This window comes from Leptonotus elevatus, chromosome 4, assembly GCF_054856555.1.
Source record: "Leptonotus elevatus isolate MCC_2025b chromosome 4, RoL_Lele_1.0, whole genome shotgun sequence".
Classification (NCBI taxonomy): Eukaryota; Metazoa; Chordata; class Actinopteri; order Syngnathiformes; family Syngnathidae; genus Leptonotus; species Leptonotus elevatus.
In genome coordinates this window covers 14,407,010-14,423,822 of record NC_141242.1, presented here as the reverse complement: position 1 = coordinate 14,423,822, position 16,813 = coordinate 14,407,010, and the positions used below count along the sequence as shown (strand labels likewise).

The window sequence follows — 16,813 nt, the reverse complement described above, 5'->3', positions numbered from 1 at the left end:
GACAGTGTATTTATTTTATTTAGATATATTTTAAATCTTTACTTAGGATACCAATACAAAATATGCTTATGAAGTGCAAGTGTTATTTTTGTCCACTTCAGATCTCCAGCCGCACCTTGTAGACTGTAATATCTGTTGTGTCTTTGAATGCGTGTGGCATAAAAGACGGAGCTGGTCCTGGTCAATGATGTGCTGCAATATGAAATGAGATATTTAGGACCACAACTGCAGTATGATGAATGTCGACTGTAATCCAGAAGAACCTGTATGAAAGGAGGATAAGGCTAATGTACGTCGTAAAGAGTTCTACAGAGAAGATGGCAAGACTGCCTGGTGATAAAGTATAAAAAGTAGTTACCGTATTTTCACGACCACAAGGCGCACCGTATTAAATGGCGCAGTCTCAGTTACGGGTGCTATTTCTCTATTTAACACACTCATAAGGTGCACCGCACTATTGGATGCAGGCACGGTTAAACATACGCTAGCTCAAGACATATGGTAGCATGCTTTCACTTGCTAGCGTATGTTTTTAAAAAGGCGGTGGAGCAAAACTGAGTTCGGTTGTACTTTATTGAAGTATTTAACAATGTAAACAGTGAGATCGGTTGTACTTGAAGTATTTAAGAATGTACTCGCGTTACTTTTGATCAATCCTCATCCACAAATCAAACACCTCAGGTTCCCTCTTGTCATTGTTGTATTGTCACAGTCAATCTCGTTAGCGTGTGGCTCCTCAGGAATGATGCTGGCTTTTGCGAAAGCTTGATTGGTGCAAGCAGACACGTTGAGCCCAAGCATGCATGCACAATCCATTCACAAATTGTCGCTTAACTTGCTCTAGTGTAGCAGTTCCATAAAGCGAAAGCAATGAGCTCCATGACGTCCTCCTGTATCCTATATACAAGAAACCTGGCCCTGGTTGAGTACTGACAGGCATGAAAACCCAATAGACTCACATCATCTTTCAATTGAGTCTTTCACGTTCTCATGCCTGCCAGTCCTCAACCAGGGCCGGACTTCCTGCATATAGGTAATATGTCGGCCCTTCTCCCACACAGACAGTCAAGCGGAGCGCTTACCGAAGTCGTACAACAACATTTACAGGTTATGGAACTCGGTGCACATAAAAGTACTATTAGGCGTACCATCAATTTTTTAGAAAATGTAAGACTTTTAAGTCCGGTACTTGCTTTTTTTGAGTCATTACGGCAAGTTTTTTGTTCTATATTTGTTTTTTGTTTTTTTACATATACATTAGTTAGCGAGTTAACTAACATGCAACCCAAAAAAGGAATTGTGAAGCTGAGAGAAGGTGTAAAGTCCAATGGAACAATTTTATGATGGATGGATAGCCGTTTCTTGCTATAGGCCAAGTAGGCGGCTGCCTAGGGCCCCCAAGCCACCAGGGGGCCCCCAAGCTCTATGTGTCGTCTTACCTGAGAACGATAAAAATGTCCTATCTTTATCTGTCTCTAATATTTGATCATTACATGCTTTTTATGCTTAAAAAAATAAACATAGGATAGAAATACAATAAACTGTGATGATAAGCAGTGGCTGGTGTTTTTGTGCCACACAATTAGCTTCTACGTCACTAACTGTGTGAGAATGATTGACAGCTACCCGTCTATCGTTCCTTTTAGCGAGAGTACTAAACAAAACAGACACCGCAATGGCATCAAAAAGAAGATATCGCAGTGGCGCAAAAAAAAGGAAGAAAAAGAAAACTGTCAAAGGAGAAACGTTGGAACTTGTTAGTGATGGATAGTAGGAGGCGAAATTCCATTTTGTTTAATTTTTAGCAAGTTTGCTTGTTTTGCTAGCCAGCTTGCTAGCCTCGGGCATTTATTTTATTATTTATAGATGTTATCCTTCCCTTGGCCAGCCCCTAGTTTAACTAGTAAAATATGTAAATTATTGTAGAAAATGCTTAAAAGTGAAAAATTTGTAATTGGGTACAAGCTTTAAAAAGACACTGTACATCACAATTTTTTTAATATAAAAAGTATTATTTTTAATATTCTGTATTATTGCAATATTACTGTAATTAAAAAAATAGGAATTCACTCATGGTCTTTTGCTTGATAACCTAAGGAGCTATTTTAAGTTGGTTTGTTTTCCTTGTTGCACTTTAGAATTGAGTTTGTTTTGTTGTGTTTTATTTAAATCAAACATTTGTCTAAACACTCAAAAGCTGTTTTTTTTATTGATGTAAAAATGACTGTCAATTTAAGATGTTTAATTCTAACTGTAGTCTGTTTTGTTCACAAAGTCTAATAGAATGCGCTATCATTGGAGACCATCTAAAGGGTTAGGAATCTCTTCATTGTAGTTTGGCAAACTAGGGGCCCCCATGAAGGTAGAAACGGCCCTGGATGTCATCAACGTCTTTTTGACTTACGTGGTTTACATATTAACTAGTTGGAATGTTTTAATCAAGATAGTCTGTTGTAACAAATGGATATCTGTACTTCACTTTTGTCTCGTCAAAAACCGAAAACAGATATTTGCAACGTCATTTTATCTAGGGCAAATGGTGTCACTTTTGCTATTGATGCATGTGATATGTGGTTTCTAATTGTAGAACCTAAAATACAGTTAAGTTTCAGGCGTCTATCTGCTGGTGAATTGAAATGAAATAGGCATTATAGATAGATAACTGTAACTCTAGTTTCAGACGTCTTATCTACAATTCCAGAATTCAGACTAACCAAAATTCTACTTATTGACTGATCCAGTTCAAAATTGGTTTATGAGACGGGACCTGGAGATACTAAATTATAAATAGCTCAAACTATCTGCAGATAGTATGTAATTCCCATAGTGGATATCTGCAACTGAATTGTAGATAAGGAGAGTGGATGGTGGTTCAAACGGATAATATGCTTCTACTTTTGTCTCAAGTGCCGATGTCACCAAAGTTTCTGCTTGTGCGTGATGATGCAAGTCAGACGAAATGATCCATCCGGCTGATTTCAGTTTATTAAACAGGCTGTGCCAGTATGTGCAATGTGTTGATTGACTTGTTCCTGCTTCTGAATGCTTCATATTTGCCTCACGCATAAACAATCTTGATTGCGACTGTGAATACAAAACATTTCGAATACAAAAATTGGTCGGTAAGTAAATCATTCTGGCCTTGTGGCAGACTCGAGCCTTCACTGCTGGAGTGATATGCTAATGCATTAGGGCTATCTGTCATGCACTGTTTTTTCATCTACATTCAGCTCAGTGCGCAGCATTGGTGATACATTCAAATCAGCTTCTTTGGGGCGAATAGTATTTTCCTTTGCAAAGGAGACAATAGGACAATATTAAATGTCACTTTGTTATTGTCAATATTCCGCAAAAAAAACAAGAGACGTCCCTGGAACAGTTTGCCAAATAGACGACAACAGTATCACCGATAGTCACCGGTGTATCGATTAATTTTGCACTCGTTATCAGGTTGGTTGAACATTAACACACAAGTTATTCAGCACCAGCGGACCTACAAAAACATTCCAAAGTTGAGAGACAAGTTCTGATATCAAGTTACAGTTGTGTACTACAGCTGTAAAGCAAAACTCGACTTTTCATATATCATTTTTCAACTACTTAAAAGAGACATATTAAAACTTGATGAAAATTAAATACCGAAGGATCGAGAATTGTAGATGTATCAGCCTCTCCAAGGAGCCTTGTTCAAAGCAGACGGTTTTAGGAGCTGGCGTGTTCTGTCTCATGCAGATAAAACGTAGCTCGCCCCACCTCACCCGACTGTGGGATGTGCCAAGGCGAGTACGGCGTTGCGTTACCACGACGACGACAGAGTGAATCTTGGCAGAAACATGGCAGCTGGAGAAATTACATTGTACGTCTGAGTCCTGAACAACTTTGAGGGTGTCAGATAGTTGCTGGTACTTTGCCGTTCTTTTCGTATGCCGGGTTCATGTGGATTTTTCTGCCAGCTATGCCAATGACGGCTACCATGTAGCTTCAGTGCTGGTGTGTTTTTGTGACACTGATAGCACTCTGCATCCAACAAGCGTTTATTTTTTTTGACATAATAGTGCCTCCGTGTCATTCATACGTCGCTTTTGAAGAGAATAGCGATCTTTGCCTGTAGCTGCCAAGTCATTAAGAAAGAAACTTGATGTGACGGAGGGGTTTTTAAATTAAGCAACTTGCTTCGAGCCGTATTTCCTGACATAGGCAGCTCACTAAAAACACTTCGGGTTATGTAATTTCACACTTGATGGTTGGGCCGAAACCCCAGAGACCCAAGAATTTGTAAAGACCTTTTCAACATGACATCACAATGGCACCACTGGTAAAGAAACACTTCTACTGTATGTCGCTTGACCAAAATAAAGTGATTTGTGAAAAGTAAATGGCTTGATTGATGAGTTAAGCCTTCTTCTCTGTTGCGGTAGTCTAACGTAGTTTTCATTTTATCCGCCATGTTTTAATTTAGTCTCAGTTTCAGTAGTCCAGTTTCATTCATGCTTGTTAGTTATTATTATAGTTAGTCAATCTCATCCCGTTTGTATTTAGCCCATTTTTAGTCCTTTACAAATCTAGCATTTTAGTCTTTATTTTAGTCAACAAAAACTGTCAACGTTTTAGTCTAGTTTTAGTCAGGACAATCATTTACCACTTGCATATTTGGGTCAGCAGATAATGCTGAACAATTCGGATCTAAAACCATTTCACAAAATTTTTCTCTCTCATCTTTTTGATGAAAAACAATGTGACACTATTACATTATATCAACAAGTGGCTACTATATGACTTCATGCTATAAACTTAGCGGTCGGATTAACATTATTGTTGGAACGTTATAGTTGTTGAATTAATGTTACGTTATAACTATAATTTACTTTAAAAAAAAGAAGAAAAACAAATTCACTGTGAATCTGTCCCATGTTTGTGCATGTTGCACTCGCTAGCTGCAGATTTGAAAGGGGGTGTGACACACAGTGACAGAGTAGCAGAGACAAGATATTACAAAATCATATAATTTTTTGTCTCGTTTTTGTTCACGAACTAAAATGTCCAAAGATTTTTGTCCATTTTGTGAAGTGAAGTACATTAAAATGTTGTCCTCATTAGTCGATAAAAATACAGACTGATTTAAACCCAGTTATTGTTTATTAATGAGGGTTTTAGTCTAGTTTAGTCTGTGAAAAATGTGTGTTGATGAAATTATGTTTGTTTAGTTTTTATTGACGAAATTAATACTAGTCTAATGTGAGAAGTTTCAGTAGAAAAGAAGACGTTACATGTTGTAGAGTGCTTGAAAAGGAGAGAATGGACCTTGAGTAGACCTTGCGGAAAATCAGACAAAATTAACATGATCGATGAAAGGCTGCCTAATTGATAGGCAGTCTTGCAATCTTCTTTGTACAACTATTTACGACATTCACTTGATTTATTATCGTCATCTCCAGCATCCACAAGATTAATTTAGTTTTTGTCAAGTAAATTTGAAAATAAATAAATGAAGAAATACAATATTAGTATTCACTCCCAATCTTCCACACTGAAATACCTTAGTCCCTACTGTTTATAAACATTGACCAGGTCTATACAAGCAAGTAAAAAAGCTGCTTTTCCAAATGTCTCCTTTATGTCTTGTTAGTGTGTGTTTTGAAATGTGTCTGATAGTGTCAAACATTGGAGGACGGCGCATTCTAACTTCGACCCATCGTCAAATTGTCAAAACAGTAGCGATGTTTGAATTGTGACAAACTCTTGACGGGAATCTATTTTGGCTTGAGATGTTATGTGAAAATACAGTACCCAGAAAGCGTAATTGCAACACTGCACAGGCAATTTTCAGTTTTGTCAGCTACAACCTGTTTCTCTGGAATTGGTCAGCAGGAAATGCACAATGGCGAGCTGTGTGGTGGAACTGTGTTGTTCGTTACATGTCTCCACTGCTGCTCCACTACTCCGCTCGGTCAATTATGTCGTCAACGTCTTTTTGCATTTACAGTTTGCATATCTCTATATATCATTATGCTGTGCAGCAGCAATTGCATCACACCGCCATTGACGTGCATGTTTAAAATTCCAACCAATCGGACGCTCCGACCGTCCCGAGGCTGCAGGGTCAGCGTGAACAACAACAGCGCTGGCGAATACTTTGTAGCACAGAACTGACTTAAGATCACACTTAATAATTCAGGAAGCTGCCAGAAATGTTTTATGGCCCATTTTCCTCCCATCTCAAGATCACTTGTTCAACTAGCGATGTTACAAGTAATAGTCAAAGCCTTAAAGTATTCATTTTATACAACGCAGTGTTCATGTCCTGGTCCCTTCCCATTGGTGTCTTAATAATTAAGAATTCACTCTAGGCTTCTATCTTGTAAAACAGCATTATTTTATTTCATGAAGCCATGTCCAGTTCTGATAAAAATGCTTCCATTCAATTCCATTTTCTATACGACAAATTTTTTGCAGAGTAATGCCAATTAAAATCAACAACGTTCTTGGTGGAGGTAATAACGGACCCTCTTTGATGGATAAAACATCTCACACAAATGTTCTGTTTATGATAGTTTGTGCCTTGCGTCAGTGTGTTTTAGCAGATCACAGCCAGCCGGTCACAGCCTGCTCAGTATTGATCTGAACAAACACCCCCACCTAACCGTTCTTCCCTTTACCTTAATACCGTCACACATTGGAGCAACTCTAAGTTGAGTAACTGCTAGCATAACATTAACACTATATTTATCAAACAACAGCAGCATAATCAATATGCAGTAAAACCTACTATGTAAAAAAAGTTTGTATAGTTTTATCACTCCACACGTTTGACATGTGTGGCCTAATTAAAACACACACTTTAAAGTTTTCCTATAGAGTTGCATGCATTCAGTTTAGTACCGTGTTGTGCCACAACATGCCGTGCAGCACTGTGTTCTACTGGAAGAGATAATAGAAGAAGAGGTAGAGAAGGTCCCTGATTTTAAGTTTTAGTAATAGTCGTACCCACATAGTAGAGAGAATACAGTGCTCTAAAAAAGTGTTGGAACAACAAAAATTCCATCTTTGATTTCATGGTGTTGATGAAATTACGCCACATGGTTTGTTTGTTTGAACAAATATGCAACATTTAATTATTTTTTTAAATTAGACTTTTTTTTATTTAATGTCAACTGAGAGGGACAAAAAAAACTTGAAGCATGCACGCCTGACCTCTTATTTGGAGAATAACTAAGGAATACTTTAAAATGTGCTACTTCTATTGTTACTAATACTACTACTAAGGGGTCAAAAGTGGTGGTTTTGGTAAGTTTAAATGGGTTTATAGTGTATGAGGGATAAAAGTACAGTGGAACCTCGGAGTTTGAATGTCTCGGAACTCGTACAAATCGGACTTCAACCCAAAAATCGGAGTAAAAAGTGCTTTGGAGTTTGAACTCATTTTCAGAGTTTGAATACCCAAGCAAAGCATGCTAAGCCGAACGTACCTTGAAAACGGGTAGCCGAGTGAAGCCAAGCGGAGCCGAGCAATGCCGAATGCTCACGTTGCGGTAGTTGAGACGATGCACTGCTCGTTTCCAGTCAGATCGTGAATACTCCCGGAGGTGCTCCATAATCGCGAGTGCATTTTGATTTTTCCCACGCCAATTTTCTTCGACACGGGCCCAAAGAAAGACAACAGTGCCAGTGGCAGCAAAGAAAAACATACAGTGCTACGAACCACAGTGGAATTAGGAAGGAGATTATTGCGCCGTTGTAACTACCGTGACTACTTCTGTAAATACTGGCACGGGGACCCCCCCTTTGCTGCTCAACAATGTGCCTGACGTTAAACAACGCACGCAAGGACCGCTTAGTAGTCTAACAATATGCCCAATGTAAAATACACAAATTCAGCACTGAACTAAAGCTAGCATTAACATAGCATTTATCATCCACTGATGCCATCACACCACGACAAAAAAGTTAAGGTATTTTTTTATTGTTTAAATACTAAAAACATAGACAGACAAAACAATAGAAATTAAAATCGGAATTTCTGTTTTCGGAGCTTGGGAACGGATTAATTGTATTTAGGTTATTTCCTATAGGAAAAAATGTTTCGGCGGTTGAACAATTCGGACTTTTGAACACTTCGCAGAAACGAATTAAGTTCAAACTCCGAGGTACCACTGTATATGCTTTTGACAATATCTCGTATGTCACCCATTATGGGCGGTTCACTGTATAATAGATGGAATGGCTGTGATATTTGTTCAATCTCTAGTATGGCCTTCAGAGGACTTCATAAAACCAAACAAAGCTTCAGCACCCCACTGATTGCAGGGATTCCATTTTTGCACTGTGTTGCTTTGAACTCCTCCTCAATGCTTGTGCACTTCTGATCCGTTTGTGTTTTTCCCCTCCGTCTGTTGCCTCCCCTCTTCACTCCCTCCCCGGCTCTTCTCTTTTTTTTGTGTGTGTTTCCCAGGCGAGGGATGCATGCTGCAAAAGGTGTGTGTGTTCCGCGTGCTTGCCAGCCACAAGGGTGTGTGTGTATCCGTGTGTGAATGTGAGAGAGAAAGAGAGAGAGAGACATAGTCCAAGTCCCTAACACAGAGCATGCCTCTGCGTCCGGCCGCCAGCAAACATGAGCCACCCAGCCCTCCACGGCAGGACCAGCAGCAGCATCAGTGCGCGCACACACACCCGCGCGCGCACTCCTCTTACGCACACACCGCAAACGGCAGCCAGGGAGCCAGCACCGACAGCGGCGGCAGCTCCCTGGAAGAGGACATCGTCGGCGCCAGTAACGGTGACAGCGGCAGCGGCATTCCCCTTCCCGTCTCGCCGGCGTTCCTACCCGGCGCCTCTGCACCCATGGAGGAGCCCACGGGCAACACGGTCGTGATCCGCATCGGAATCCCAGACCTGCAACAGACGGTAAGAGACAGACTGGAGACTGGCCTCTCCCCTCTCTATGATTACTTTTTGCTTCATTCATCCACTGGTGTTTTCTTACTTTCTGTTTATTTCTTCCTTTTTCATCACTCTGCATGTTTCTTTTCCTCATTGGGTTGATCCATCCCCGGCGCCTTCCAAAATCCCCGCTAATAAATCTAGCTCTTCATTAACTGGGCTTGAGCTGACTTTGACAATTGGCTACTTAACCCTTAACCCGTCCATTTTCTAGGCATGCGTAGTACAGTTTTGACCAGGGCGAAGAGTATGTTCAGAATAATTGTCTAAATCAGATTACGAACTACAGATCTAATTGTATTAATAGCTTGTTTGACATTGATAAATGCATGATCATCCCTTGCAGATACCTGTTTGCGAAGGTGTACGTGTCACCTTCTGACCTCTGCTTGACTTGACATGATTATTCCTATTCCTGTTTGACTGTTTCATGTTGCGGGATTTGCCCATGGCGCTACAAAGATCAACAGGTGCATGTTTTTAGCGGCAACTTGTGCAAGTGTGGTGGTAACACAAACAGTTCAGACTATTGCAAACTACTCTGTGAACACCATCCCAACTACCCCTCATACACGACTTGGATCATTAGAATGTTTAAGATTCTCCCAAAGCCGTTTACAGGTGAAGATGTGGTAGACATAGACAGTTTTCAAGCTCCTTTTTGAACACTCGAAACTCGTAAAGACATCCACATACCCTTGTCGTCTGGCCGGGAGAAGCTCTTACTGAGCTAACAGGCCAGTAAATATCGGAGTGTTTTTCTACTGTTGATATGTAAGTCAATTTGTCGTCTAATTGGGGTTAGTATTAGGCTTTCAGTGAGGTTGTACACGTTACGTCTTTACATGGGACACTAATGGTTGAGGTTAGGAAGAGGCTCAGTGAGGCGGTATTATGGTTGACGTTACAAAACATGTAGTCAACACTAAAACAATCACTGGCCAGTTAGACGCTCGTCTTCCCACCGAACAGTCCAGGTTCGAATCCCAGTAACTAAAATTGCGGTTTACGTTACTATTTTTCCGCTATTTACGTGGCCAATAGTGGTCGCTAAACTACAATACGTAACACTTGGTGGTAATTTGGCGCATTTCAAAACAACCTATGTGGTCGTTTATTGTTGGAGGACTGTCTCGTACCCCGATATATGGCCTTACATTAACTTGAAATACATTTATATCAAAACAGTCATATGTATACCCAAATTCTGTTTTTATTTTGCTGGATCGCAAACATGTATTCTTCTTGTAAAGTAATCTAGTCATGAAATGCACAACAAACTTTCAGAAACGCCCCGGGAAACTTTATGAATGAATATGCAATATTGATTCTGACACCTCCGTATCGATATGTGTATTGTAAAAGAGAATCTGCGACAAAATATTCCTGTATTGATTTTTGTTTTTTTTAAGCACACCCCTAGTTAAAACGAGAGCTAGAGGTGAGGAGGAAGAAGGATGGAGTATTGGCAGGGGGGGGTGGGTCCAGAGAAGAGACATCCATGAGAGGGGTTGTAAATCTTCAAGGGAGGGGGCGTGTAAGGTGAATGTGTAAAGATAGTTATGACCCAACTGGCAAACTCTACATTCTTCTTCATAATAAAGTTCAATCCATTAGCCGGTGGCATTAATTACTTCCTCGGAATCCAGTAAATGCAAACACGGCCTCTTTTCGACTCCAAATGCACAGCCAAGCATATCATTTTCTAATGTAAAAGCTGGAAGTCTCTCATAGGCTCGCTGTCCATTTCCATTTGTAATCAAAACACAGCATTACCCATTTTGAATTACCTTTAGCACAGGACGAGCGCTGTATGATAGCAAAAAGAGGCTTCAAGCTTTTTTTTGGCCACTCCCAGTTAAAGTTTACTATCAAACTAAATACAAAACAAAGAGAATTACATGTACATTTAAAAACAACTTTACCCTAAGAATGGCCCCACTAGCTTAACGCATCCATCCATCCATTGAAAACCTACCGATTAGCATCGGTAGACGTGGTGTTAAAACCCTTTAAGCAACGGATATTTGAACACAAATGGCGTAGCAACACATATTGGCAGATCATGTCATATTTTCTATACATAGCATATATAGAATTAATTGTCTGATGGGTGATCAGACCTGGGCTGAGAATGAGACCTGATTTGACCTGCACGATTGCCATCTGCTCAAAACTTAACACGACATAAAACATAATCCAAGGTTGTTTGCATCTGACGAGTCAAAACAAAGTAAATCTGAAATGAGTTATCTGAAGCTCAACTAGCTGTTTTGAAGGACATCACTTGTGAAGATGCTCGTTAAAAATATGACAGTACAAATCATTGGTTGCTGGGCTTCACTCTGTTGATAGTACAAGGAGTCCTTGGTTTATAATAGGAGCGATGTAAACTGAATTTGTAAGTTGTCTGGCGTTGTTAACTTTACATCATACTTATAGTAGATATTTTCATGAAAAACACTTCTAGGCCATGAATATAAACAGAAAGTAACGGTGATAAATATGCATGCATTTTTGTACCAGAGTGACCTGAATAAAGTCGTACTTTCAATACACCCTTGCAATAACCAGGAGATCGGGATTGAGTCCCAGCGTGAATAGCAAGTAATAGATGCTCCTCCCGAAAAGGGGTTTGTAATTGTCTATAGATGCCACAAGATGACGTAGAGGACCATAAAGCAGCAACGCCATGCTTCTAGCATATACCGGTACACAGTCATGTTACTTAAACTGCACATGATCTAGTTCTCTCCAAAAAAAATGAAAACCCTTCAGTCATCTCATAGCAGAAGAGGACTGTGGCTGACTTTTTCAGACCTCTGCGGAGGAAAATGAGATCGGTGGATCAGTTTTATTTTCAGGGAACGGCTGGTCATCCAAAATTAAGGAACCCATATTCAAGATTTTTTTGAGGTTATTTTTTTCCCCCTCACCCCAAATGTAATTATAACAGGTGTCAATTGTTTTAGTTTTTCACAATTTTGTACAAGTCACTGAACTCACCTTTTGGCCCTTCACACACGACAACGGGGTGCATTCAAGGTCCATTGACAAAACAGGGCATCACAAATTCAGACAACAAAAAAAAAACAATAAACAGATCCTAACAATAATAACACCAAGATTCCACAAGATGGTGGCAAAGTTTACTTTTATTTAGCGAGTAATAGATGATACGTTTCGCAGAAATCAGATATTGGGAGAATTCACGGATGTCAAACTGTGAATATGTGGGGGTGCACTGTAAAAAAACAAACAACAACTTGCAGGCCATAAATAATGAAATTAAAAACAGCCTTTTTGTGCCTCGTGACCATGCATTCTTCCTTCACTTGCCAAACTAGTTCATTGTGTGCCGTTATTTAACCTGCCAAACCCCCCCCCCCCCTTATTATACTATATGTGGGAAAACACTTAATATCATTATGCTAAAAAGTCGAAATTGTCATGAAGTGGACATATGTGGTACTCATTAGACCGCAACAATGTTGACCTTTTTTTTTGTTTGTTTTAACAATTCCAGCTGTTTCTCTTACTTAAATGTTAGGTCGTCAAAGGGGCGTTGATTAAAAGTCACGGTGCACTTAAAAACCATTTTACGCAACATGACATCAAAGTCCTTTCTCATAGCATTAAATGTATCCGTTAAGCATGAACACACAAACCCCTCCGTGTGTACCCTTTACGTCAGTCCTTCATCCTTAGCTATTACACTACACACAGGAGCAAACTACTGGATACATACACACACACGCACACACAGGAATACAAGCACACACTTTTTTGTTCATTCTAATGGGCCCTTGTCATCTGTCCTCGACTCACCTTCTCTCACATTTCCTCAGGAGACCTTTATCCGCTAATGGTGGCGCAGAATGCAGATGGACCCTTTTTACAGGGCATCGCTGTGTGTGCTGCATGCACTCTTTGCCCTGCTGTCTGTTGTTTTTATTCGGCCGTCTCATGCGTTTATTATTGTTGATTATCCATCCGTGCTGGGCGAAGTTTGATAAATGTGTGCTAAGGAAATGAAAGGAGCAGCAGTAGTAGGAGTTGAAAAGAAAGCAGAGAATTCCCCAAAGGTGCTGCGGAATCGCCGTCTGTGAACCCAAAAAAACGATTTTTCTCTTGTGGTGGCTCTCGCTTGCTCACACACACCTTACACGTAGTACTGAGGAGCTTGGCTTTAAGATTTTGATCACTTTTCCCCTGCATAATGCAAAGTGATAAGCGTTTTATGTCAGTTCAAGGTCTATTAGCTGTGCGTGCCTTTGTTTATTGTACTGTGTCCTCCAGAGGGTGAGCGAGATTAAACATATCTTTTCGCAAACATACAAAGGTTAAATATGGGAAATTCCTCATTATATTAAATAAATAAATGTCAATGATGTCATCAATTAGTCCGAGTAAAAGTGTCAACGCCCAAAAATCTGAAGTCATTCAAGCCCTACTGCCAGCGCTAATAAAGTAAGCAGCGGAAGACAAGCATATCCTGTGACTTTCTTCAAGCAGTCTTATCAATGCAGATTACAGCTGAAAAGTCGTCGCCTGAAGTAGGCTTATGTGTCTCGTACTGTGTTTCAAGCACAGATCAGGATAAGCAACATGCCAGGACAACAACTAGGACACGTTTGTCTTTTCAGCAGCAGAAAGAGGAAGCAAGGGAACCTCCTGCAGGGTTAAGCTTCAAGTCCAAAAGGGCTTAATCCTTACACTGGTTCTTCAGTGACCGCTCTATCACATTAAATGCTGTCTTAAGTATGATATCAAAGCAGGAAGCACTTAAATCCTAAGCATTCCTGTAGGACAGCGCTCATTCTCACTGTTCTGTGCACAGTCCAATATCTGCTCCTATCATCAAGGCCATTGTCATATTTTTCAGACTAATGTAACATCAAGGGACTCTCATTACTTCTCTATTAATGGAGAGTCTTCCATAACTGGTTTGTGGTTCATTGTCCTAGTTGAGGAGGCATAAAGAGATTTAGATTGTATAGCAAAGATGTCTCTATAGTATATATATATGTCCGTCACTATCAAACCTTTTTTTGGAATCTATAATCAACTATTTCAACCAATAATTGAGCGATCAGACGGATTTGAAATGGCCATGAATAACTTGAATAAAGTACAGTGGAGTTTTACTTAGACTGGAAATGGCTTTATTTTGTGACAACCTATTTTTGTGTTCCAGTTATCTGACTTTTATGGGGGGGGGGGGGGGGTCTCATTGACGGATCGCATGTAATTAATTTTTGGGGTTGATTTAAAATCTGAAATTTAATGCCTTACATGGGCCGAAAATAGCTTGTCTGTATATTGAATTTTGATGAAGTTTTTTTCATAGATTCAGTGTCTTTGAAAAGTCAGTTTGAGACCTGACCATTTGTCTCAATACTTTGATGATGTATGATCAATTGGGACAATTGATTTACTCTGCTCGGTAGTCTTCAAACATGCACTTTGTAATTCAATCATGCCACACTCATCCAAAGTTGTCAAACAAAATGTATGTAGACATTGTGTGTTTCAGAGTTTTTGTTGGCAGAACACAGGCAATTGCTCCTACTTCTGCCTCACAGCAAGGAGATCTGGGTTCAAATCTCTTTTGGATTTCTTCTTATCATGCTTGAATGGGTTCATTGAATTGTCCATACAGTAGGTGTGAATGTGAGTGTGAGAGGTTTTCGCTATTGACTGGCGACCGGTCTAACCCAAAGTCGGCTCCAGCTAATGAAGACAAACACTATAAAAAAAAAATTGATGGCTGGATGGACAGTCTTGGTTTGGTTGCAGTATATATTTGTATGAAAAAAAATTTGGGCCATGAATATGAAATAATCTAAAAAAACAAAAACATTGACCGTAGTCCGTAACTGAGTGACCCCTGTGTCTATTACTTTTAAATGCTGAACAAAAGCATCTGTGTTTTTTGTTGTATTAGCAATTAGTAGCATCCCGTTCAGTCAGACCTTCGAGCAGATTATTTGCAGTTGTTGTTTTTTTAATGGCCATGTTTTCTCATTCATCATCTCCAACTCCACCAAAAACTCAATTTCTATGATTGGGCCAAAAAGAGACAGCTTCCCAATTCTGCTAATGGCTGCTATACATCTCTCAACAGAGGCAAGTGAGATACTGACATCAACAGTCTGCCCCAGTGCTTTCTAACTGCATGCATCTGTATTCTCCATTTGCGCCTCGTTTTGCCTCTTTAGCCTGCTCTGCTCTCTTTCATCATTCACCCAATTTTCTCCAGTGTGGCGTTAGTAAATTAAAATAAAACACGCTCTGTCCGTGCTGAGGTGAATTCCCAGATCTTCTGTCCAAATTCTTCAATTGTTACTGCTTTGATAACGAACCAGGCAAAACCGCTTCAATGCCCCTTTAAATTCACATGAAAGAACTATGAGATACCATTTCCAGCATCTGCATAGCTGGTTCCAGTGGTGCTGGGTGATGTAATCATTGTGAAGTAATTACAATATTTAAGAATGTACAGTGAATAAATAATAAATGGTACTCAATGATTTTCAAAGGGATTGAAGATTGTCATCTACAGTGGGTAACTTAAGATGGCGGACCGTGGTCCGTGTCCAGACCAAGTGAGGTCTCATGTGGACCCACGGTCATCCATCCATTTTCTTAACTGTTTATTCCTCAAAATTTATGTTAAATAGAAATAAATGTGTGTGGCAGCTGACACAGATTGCGAAGGCAGATATATTAAGTACTGTTTTAAAACGGCCCATTCACTTCTTATTTGAGTCATCACTGAGTTGTGCACAGCCCTAGTATTTAAGTGTTTTTAATACATTTATTATTGTTAATAGCATTGTTGTCCTGTGGTAAAATTTCAAAAAAAAAAAGGAAAAAAAAAGTTTCATATATATATATATATATATATATATATATATAGAAATGTACCATTTCGGCTACACAAATGAAAACATTTTGAGGTTCCGACTTTTGACCCCAGAAAACCTTTGCAAGTGCACCGTCATATTTAGATTTTTGGAACATTCTGTTTGGAAATATGTTATCCAGTGGGCCATCTTTGCTGTATGTTTTGCGTCTTTGATTTCATTTTCAGCAGATGGTGGTTCTTGTGTGACTGCATCACTGCACTACTGCAAGCTTCGGACTATAGATTGTCCTACTTGGATCCAACATTCATTAATTTTTTTAAATTCTTGGCAGCGATGTAGAGATTTTTTTGCTGCAGTGGGCAAATCATCATATTGCGCGCAGGTCTGATTGATTATGCAGTGGAAGAGGTCTTAGAGTTCATATTTGAATCAATTGTATGTGGAGTTGCACAAAATGTTTGGTATAAAACTCAAACCAAATTCCAAATGAAGTTTTGTCAGTTTAGTCACTCCCATCTAAATTCCCCTCCTTCGCATGCATACAGATAATCTGTTTTATGTGTGTCTGATTCCCTCCTTCTAAGCAGTCAGACTTATCTGATGTCTCTAATAAGGATCCTAAAAGATTATCTTGTGTGAGGTCTGGCAATTGCTTGAGATCTGTGAATCCCTCAACACTTTATGATCCACAGGGCAACAATTCGAAACTAAATACAAACCAACTGACGAGACAACGAGAGACACCTGGACAAGACACAGGTGGCTGGGGGAGATGATTGGATGACGAGTACAGGTGCAAACAAAACCCAACAAGCAAGACAGGACACAAAGCCAAAACAACAAACCTAAGCATGATATACACAAATCATCACCACTTAACACATTAAAAAACATTTGCTATAACACATGGTCTTGATTCAAATAAACCTTCATCCAATATGATTAAATTAGCCAGTCGTCGGTGGCACAAGCACTATTCTCTTGCAGTCTGGACCCGGAGGGGT

The 16,813-nt window shown here is 39.7% G+C and overlaps 1 protein-coding gene across 7 annotated transcripts in view; it reads left to right on the top strand.

The window, feature by feature from the left end:
• Window positions 1-16,813, top strand: part of shank3a (SH3 and multiple ankyrin repeat domains 3a) — a 167,960-nt gene that overhangs the window by 17,118 nt on the left and 134,029 nt on the right. For 6 of the 7 annotated variants that reach the window (XR_015094695.1, XM_086074694.1, XM_086074695.1 and 3 more), the window contains exon 2: window positions 8,450-8,901. The exons of the other annotated variant lie outside the window; for it this stretch is intronic. Coding sequence is in view for 5 of the 6 variants with exons in the window: in XM_086074694.1 (XP_085930820.1) it covers window positions 8,581-8,901 (321 nt within the window). In the remaining variant the exon portion in view is untranslated. The remainder of the gene's footprint in view (window positions 1-8,449; window positions 8,902-16,813) is intronic. 7 annotated transcript variants of the gene reach the window in all.